The 8,242-nt window shown below is 43.4% G+C and overlaps 1 protein-coding gene and 1 pseudogene across 1 annotated transcript; one reads left to right on the forward strand and one right to left on the reverse strand.

The window, feature by feature from the left end:
- Positions 1-5,188: 5,188 nt before the first annotated feature.
- On the forward strand, positions 5,189-6,097 carry LOC122050800 (annotated as a pseudogene).
- A 687-nt stretch (positions 6,098-6,784) lies between these two features.
- LOC122054165 (peroxygenase-like) lies at positions 6,785-7,919 on the reverse strand. The gene is made up of 6 exons (XM_042615976.1): positions 7,817-7,919; positions 7,563-7,712; positions 7,399-7,484; positions 7,229-7,323; positions 7,023-7,148; positions 6,785-6,935 (listed from the first exon to the last, which is right to left on the reverse strand). Exons 1-6 carry the CDS (start codon positions 7,917-7,919, stop codon positions 6,785-6,787), a joined length of 711 nt encoding a protein of 236 aa, XP_042471910.1.
- Between the last annotated feature and the right edge of the window lie 323 nt (positions 7,920-8,242).

The following is an 8,242-nucleotide window of genomic DNA, read 5'->3' on the forward strand; positions in this document are numbered from 1 at the left end:
TTAGGAAAATTAAAATTTTACCTATTTTTTTGAAAATCTGTTGCAATTTTATTTATTGCAAAAGTTATGCTTAACTGGTTAGTTTAGTAATTTTTCTTTAAAAATTACTTTTTATGTCTATTTTTTCCCTAACTTGAACTTGGGTTGATGCACATCAAAAAGGGGGAGATTGTTGGACCCCGTGGTGTTTTGATGTGATCAACCAAGTTGGTTAGGCCCTACTTTGTGTTTGATCCCTGTGTCTGAGTGTGCAGGAGCTTAAGAGCACATAAAGTCGAGCGGAAGACGCAGCTAGCGAGAAGGACGGCATAGGAAGGGAGCCGACGGGCTCGGTGCGTCCGAAGAACAAGAGAGCTGCGGAAGAGTACTCCGGTGGGCGTGAAGAGCGTGCGCGGCGTTCGAGGGACATTAAGCCGGGACGGAAGGCTGCTCGAGGAGAAGGCCGGGAATTGGATTCGGGTGAGCCCTATTCCGGTTGGACGCAATCACCCAAAAGATCGGAGCGTTAGAAGTCAAAGAAAGTTGGAAATGGAGCCAAGAAGCTGAGCTGCCAGCTTGAAGGCGCCTTCAGCCAGGTTGAAGGCGCCTTCAACCCAGTCAATCCGACCGTTTGCCTTCGGATAGAGTTCTATCCGATCACTCGCTTAGAGGCGCCTTGGATCCTCGTTGAAGGCGCCTTGGAGCTTCGAGATCAGATTTCCAGAGGCTATTTAAAGGCCCCTAGAGGTAGGAATTCAATAATAACTCAAGCAATCATTGTGTAGTCATTCCTAGCAATAGTTCTAAGCTTTCAAAGTGTAAAAGGCTTCTCCGCCTTCAGAGAAGGAGAATTTTTCTACTGAGCTCTTCATCGCCCTGGATTAACAATCGTCTTGGTTGTAACCAGGTTAACTCCCGGTCTTCTCTATCTTTCTATATTTTCTTATTGCTTTATTAATTTATCACTATTGCACTAATTGAGTTGAAAGTACGAGGAGGGTATATTTTATTTTTGTTTACAGCAATTCACCCCCCTCTTGCCGGTCTCCGCTGCACCTACAATTTCCTCATATGTTTTTGGATTAGACCCACATTAAACCCTCATTGATGAGACCATTTTTTCCAAAGGATGTAGACTACGATGGCCTGTCACGTCCCATTTAGTCCATGTCAGAAGAAATTTCGACAGCATCTTTCCTGTACGGGTGACAATATGAAACTTACTACATGCCCTCAGGGCCACATATACCTCGGCCAACACAACCGGAACAATAACAAAAAAAAAACCTAAACAAACCACGCAGTTTATATCAAAACAGCCTCCGGCTGTCATCATAATACTAAAGAAAGCAAAAATAACATCTACCTTACCTCTTCTGCCGACTGGCAGGCGCGTAGCAAAACACACCAAATAAAAATATACTAAGCAAGCAAAAATCCAACCATCATAATGTCTTAAGGAAAATCATAAAATCCAAAGTGCAAAACCAATATAAGTCTGAAATAAACAGAAAACCACAAGACTAATAAGTAAACTCTCGTGACCAGGGGACTAGCAACTAAAACCTCCTGACGGCCTCAACCTGAAATAAGAAAATATCAGCGAGGTGAGTCCAACACTCAGCGGATACCAAGTTGACATGCATAATAAGAAATAACTAGTAGTAATAAATATGTGTACAGTCTCTTGAAGTAATGAAAAATGTAAAACTGTAAGAAAATGAGAAACTGTACTCCCCAGGACCTCCTATCAAAATAATAAAGTCGTCAGACCAAAGGTAATATATTCCTATATGCATGTCAAACATATGCATCCATCCAATATGCAGCAAATAAAATGCAGCAAACACAAGCAATAAATGCAATCATGCATATGATGCCAATGACATGTCTTGGTCACTCCTGACGTCAGTCAGCCATCTCACACACGATGGTGAGACCGAGTGGGTAGGGCTATGACAACTGTGCACTCTGCCATCACTGCTCCTGATGAGTGACCGAGTGGACGGAATGCTGTCGGAATACACCTATCCTCCTACCCCAAATCATAAGTGGGGGAGCTCAATGCTCTCATATCCCCGAGATAATCCGGAAGAGGGATCCCTGTCCTGCTACCACGCTGCAGTCACACTACCCATGAGCGGACCAGCGGAGCACCGATAGAGCAACCTGCTGTAACAGACCCTACCTGAATACAAATCACTAACCCATGAGTGGTTGTGTGTGCAGATCCATGTAATTGGCGATGTGCTCAACAATAATGGAGCCGACAATCGCTCAACATGCAATCATGCGAGATGGTGCATGACACTAAGCATAAAAATCCTGACCATATCTACCTCCATAAAATATGTACAAAAAATAAATGGATCAAATAAAATTGATCTAGGTACACGGTCAGATATGGTAAATGTCTAGTCCGGTGTATCCTAAGGCATGGTATGTCACTACCACTATGAGCAAAAATAATCATGGAAATAAACAAGAGGGTATAAAACATAAATGCAGAACAGATAAAAGCATGCAACAAGTATCATGTAGTGACATACCAAAGCAAAGATAAACATAATTATTACTAAAGGCTATAACCTACTACGTATATCAACATGACATATCAAAAGAGATAAGTCAAGGTACCCGCCTCCGATATAGCGCATGTCAAAGGTAATCCCACGTAAGGCAACTCATCGCGAATCAGAGTCCTGTATCAAAAATATATAGTTTAGCTAATTCTATCATACAACAATTAGCCAAACTAAATTCTAATCCAATTAAGAAGTTCTAAATTGGATCCACCTAATCAATCCAACACAATTAACGAACCCTTATTAGATCCATCATACACATTTACTTCATGAATAATTACTAACCATTCCACAATCCAATAGTTTAACTAAACATAGGTCAATGTCAACCACTCACCCAAATCCAGATATACCTTGATGATTTACCGTTGAAGAAAATGGTTGTAATCAAACCACTACGCCCAATTCCCCACTGTCATTTGGAAAACAAACAATACCTAAATCAACTAGTTAGGAATCCTAACAATAATTTTCCTAAATCTACACTATTGTTGAAGTTAACAAGAATCCTTACCTAACCTTCCTCTTCTTTGGTGATGGAAGTAAGAAATCAAGCAGAGCTGGTGGCAGCAACAGATCGAGAACAAATTGAAAGTTACTCGAGGTATGTGCGATGTTGGCTCTAGGGCACAGAGAGGAGATAACAGTGAAGAATCGAGAAGAGGAAGGTCTAGTGGTGGCTGCTATGGTGCCTAGTCCAGCAGAGGAGCTAGCGGTCGGCGATCAGAATAGCATTACTAGAGCCCAAGAGGAGGAGATGCTACCTCAGGGCCGATGGAAGTCTAGCGACTCAACTCTAGTGACGACGGTGTCCGCGGTTGTGGACAACTCCCTCGGCGTCTGAAAAGGGACGCCGGTGGTTGTGGACCCAATCTAGGGCACGACCCAATAGACGCGGGTGCTCGACTGCGTCATTGATCTGGCCTCCAGAGAAGGGGGAGGAAGAGGTTGTCGTCAGTGGGTGGCAGGCGCTGGTGACCAACGATCAGCGGAGAGGGGGCAAGGGTGGAGACGACTAGGGTAGAGGGAAAGAAGAGGAAAAAGAATTGACGCAAGGGGAAGGCTTGGCTCGAAGCTTTTGTACTCATGGAGAAGAAACGTCGCGTCCGATTTGGAGAAGGCGAAGAGCTCGAGAGGGTGGCGTCGGTTGGGGGAAAGATGAAGAGGCTTCGGCGTCGGGTGAGGGAGGAAGGCGTGGGTGAGGAGCGAAAACGACGACGAAGAGGAAGAGAAGAAAAAGAAAAAGAAAAGGAAAAAGAAAAAGAAAAAAGAAATTAAACTTTTCCTCGTTTAAATGGGGTAGTCTAAATAGACTTTCTCGTAGCCCAATATTTATTCCCGTAACCTACACCGAACGACCTCCGAAAAATTTCCAGAAAATTTCTAAAAATTTCGAAAAATTCTGTTAAGGTTATTCTTCTATTTAACCTTATTAATTAATTAGTTTTTGTTGTCGTATCTTACAATTCCATAACACATGACACCGAATGAATGAAGAGACGGTTATATGGTTGTCGGATCTGGTCTCCTAGATGCTTTCCTTCAAACACGTGACACTTAGTGGATGGAGAGGCAATTAACGTTTGTCAGATCTGGTTCTCTCATCGGCTTTGATGTAAAGATGCTCTTCTAATAACTATATAAACCTTAGAGGAGGTCAGTACAATAGAGACTCTCTCAGACACTCTCTTCGGCTACATCAAAATCTTGCATCCACATCTTCTTCTTGCTTCTGTATTAACTTTCTATCTCAAACAAATACTAACTTGATCAACATCAAAGTGGCTTGTCAGGATATCTCCCCAACATCATTCTAATCTTTTGTTGAAGTGTATTTCAAGTCATCCTTATCTTCTTCACCGACTATTTCCAAAGAGCACACAATTTAAATTATTTATTGACGGATGAATTGACAATCCATGATATTTAATCGGAGTGTCCTCTCGGGGCGGTGCGATGGTTAAGACATGGGGTGTTACCACATGAGATCTTGGAGTCGAAACTCGATGTGATCGAGCATAACCTCCCCCATGTCTTGGCCATTTGCACTAATAGCTAGTAGCCATCCGTGATTTACCTCCTCCGTGTTGGCCTAGGAATAAATTGACGGGGACACTAGCGGCGAACGAATCACCTTTGTCACATGATATTTAATCGGAGTAATAACTTAATCCGTTATAAGCCCATTAATAATAACATTTGGATGAGTAATAACTTAAACTCTCCGTACTAATTAGATAATTTAACGTTTTTATTTTCTTACTAATATAAATATGTATGCTTTAAATTACGTGTAACTCCACCGCCAGTAGAGATTAAAGGTAACATATCGAAATCAGAATATAATGAGAGTTAAAAGTGGAAGCAAGGTGAGTAAAAAATTTTCATTAAAAAAAAAGAAAAGTGCCATTCAGCAATATGAGCTACCTACCAATTTATTTCAGGCTGTGGAGGACAATTTGGGACAATCTGTATGTGCTTGGAGATTTTGAATGGTTTTGAAAAGTAGCAGTGTAGTTTGGAAAATTTTTCAGTTGGCGTACAAATTGCTTACAAACAAAATAAAATAAAATAAAAAGGAAACAGCTCAAAATACTGACTGAGACGAGAGTGGCCGGCCAGTGGTAGTGAGAGTGTGAACTAAAGGAGAGAGCCTCAAATCCATGGGCATTACTGGAACCCAACTCCTCCACCACCATCTCCTCCTTCTCTCCCCTTACCAAATCTTCACCACCTTACTCCCATTCCTCTCCTTCCTCCTCCTCCCCACTGTTGCCGGAGACGTCCTCTCCCTTGTCTATAAGGGTTGCGCCAACCAAACTCTCTCCGCCGTCTACTCCTACATTCATCCTCTCACCTCCGTCTCCTCCACCCTCACCACCCAGGCTGCCACCTCCAAGTTCTACAAGGTCGCCGCCTCATCCTCCTCCCTCGGCGGCCAGCACTTGTTCGCTCTCTTCCAGTGCCGCGGAGACCTGTCCTTCTCCGCCTGCGTCACCCGGGTCCCCATGTGGACCTCCCTCTGCGGCGGCTCCGTGGCCGCCGCACGTGTCCAGCTGAACGGGTGCTACGCCCTATACCAGGCCCCCGGATTCCCCCAGGTCTCCGGCACCCAAATGCTATACAAGACCTGTGGCGCCGGCGGCAGCGGAAGCGACTGCGAGGCTAAACGCGACACCGTCTTCTCCCAGCTCCAGAGCGGGGTCGCCGCGGGCCATGGATTCTACGCCACTAGCTAGGCGTCCGTGTACGCCATGGCACAATGCCAGGGCGACCGCTCCGTCTCCGACTGCGGAGAGTGTGTCGCCCAAGCCGTTCAGAAATCTGAGGTGGAGTGCGGAGGCGCGGCCTCCGGCCAAATCTACCTCGACAAGTGCTACGTCAGCTACAGCTATTACACCAATGGCATCCCTCACGGCACAGGAAGTGTCGGTGGAGAAGGTGATCACTGCTACCTTCATCTATTAACTTGTATCAAAGATCACATTTTTAATTTATGTTCCTTCTTTACTCCAAACCGAAGCTACAAATGATTTCTCAATTTATTCTTAAGCCAAGTAAATATCAATCCTTTTCTAATTAGTTCGAGAGGAGTGATCTGCTTGCTGTTCATCAGGATAAATTTAGAGGAAAAATTCCTACAAATATATCGTAGCTGGGGTTCGAACCATGAATACCTGAAAGACAATTTAGATATCCTACCATGACATCACCTGAGGACTGTATGTATTTCTAATAACAAGAGACAGTTGGTGTCTCTAATGAAAAAACAAAAAAACTGTCTTCTTTTGGTGTTCCTAATCTTTGTTTGCTTGCTTCATCTATTGTTTTCGCCAATTCATTGCTGATTACTGAAGGTTGATGGGTGAAATAATTGAGCAACAATAAACGAAAATAATGACAATGTTCTTGAGAAGAGAGGGGTAAAAGATGATTAATGTTCCTTCGTGGAGGACGAATTGACTCACGGAGGGGTCTCCTTTTGGACGTTTCCTTTCAAATGCGTGTCAATTGTCATCAATAAAATCATGTGAGAGAGAGGTAGAGCAATTGGTTTTGTTCTAGCTTGCATCACATGCAAGTTTATGATTAAGCTTCTCATTATGGGGCACCACGAACGTACACATTTCAACCCAACATCACTCAGAAATACTATAAGCATGCATGCATATATAACTATTAGGTGCAAGACTCGGCTTATTAGCGAACGCAATATCACTCTAATCCACCTTCTCGCACGCCTCTCGCTGGCTGGCGCAGTACTCGAACAAGCTTCCATCGAAGCAACGCCTGATGGCTTCCCGAGGCAGGTATCCCTCTTCATCTCTCGCCAACAGGTACAAAGCTATCCATTCGAGCTTCGCTGCAATCCTATTCAACACGTCTTCGATTATTAAGATTAATTACATTTTTTTCTTTAAAAAAGAAAAATAGGAGTTGAATTAGATTTAAGATCACCATCCAAAGAAGTCGTAAGCAACTCTTTGGCCTTCTGTCATCCTCCACAGCTCCACAAAAGTGAGCCTGTTGGGATCCGTCCGTGCGTACTTGCTAAATATATTCTCAAAGTTCACAGGCACAAATCTATAACCAAATTCCAAGAATATTCAATTTATAATTAGGTTTTCCAATAATAAATAGTAGTATTAAGAAAAAGATAATACCTTCCCTCGTTGTCGTAAGATCCGGAATCACTGCCATGTTTGCTTGCATGGATGTTGAGTATGTATATGGGGAAAAACAGAGAAGGTATCCAGCTCTGCATTGCAACAAAAATCTTATTGCAAAGATAACAATTAATTAACTAATTGCCCACATAAACAATGAAATTTACTGGTTGAGTTGCGTAGCTAAAAGTTGCATTAACTACGATTGCAATCAGCAGTGACATAACAGGATTGAAGCCAATAAGTCTCGAACCTGTCATACGTAGAATATATATATATCATATATATGGAATATGATTCCGGGTTTAGCACAGAGTGACAGTCCACTGACCCGTATAAGTTTCCCAAGGGTAAACGATTCCATTGTCGTCCAAGTCGAAGAAGGCAACATGTTGCTGTAGAACACTGAGCTGATGATGCTTGCGCTCTTCGGTGCCTTCAGGATGATAGACGTCGGGAGCCACTAATCCTCTCGCCAAATCTTTAAATTTTTTTCAAAAGATGTGTAACGAGATTATTGTCTTACGCATCAAGTTTAAGGTCAAATGACTAAAAACAAAAATTGATAAAGAGGGAGATAGGTACAAGGTTTTGAAAGGTGTTCCTCCAAGTCAGTCCGGATGCGCCTCTCCAGCGTCACCGGCGCTTCCGCTGCCACCGTCGACATCGAAACCTTCGGCTCCGTCATCTTCCCTTCCCTTTCCGGCTTCCCTTCTTACTAGCTAGAACAGAGAGCGAAACACAAATTTCCGTCTTTGTTTTGGATGCATATAAATAGAGGATGAGTGCAGCAGGGGAGGACGAAGATCCAGACCCGTGGATACTGGAAGGGGCGTGGTGTCTATACGTGGCGATGTGCATGGCAGGCGTGCGTTACAGGAGGTTAGGAAGCGGTGGCTTTGCGTGACAAATGCGTCGGTCACGTTCGCCACTTGTAAATAACCATAGTCGGAACAAGCTGAGTTGCATAGGACCTCTTGATTCTTTGATTCTTCTCCCTTTTAGAGCAAA

Source organism: Zingiber officinale, chromosome 3A (genome assembly GCF_018446385.1).
Source record: "Zingiber officinale cultivar Zhangliang chromosome 3A, Zo_v1.1, whole genome shotgun sequence".
Taxonomy (NCBI): Eukaryota; Viridiplantae; Streptophyta; class Magnoliopsida; order Zingiberales; family Zingiberaceae; genus Zingiber; species Zingiber officinale.

Bases quoted from the DNA above. Each gene is read 5' to 3' on its own strand.
- LOC122054165 (XM_042615976.1), bottom strand. From the start codon at position 7,919: ATGACGGAGCCGAAGGTTTCGATGTCGACGGTGGCAGCGGAAGCGCCG. The intron at 7,485-7,562 runs GTCAGTGGACTG...TACGTATGACAG, and splicing joins CCCTTGGGAAACTTATACGG to GTTCGAGACTTATTGGCTTC. The intron at 7,324-7,398 runs GTAAATTTCATT...GTTGCAATGCAG, and splicing joins TTAGCTACGCAACTCAACCA to AGCTGGATACCTTCTCTGTT.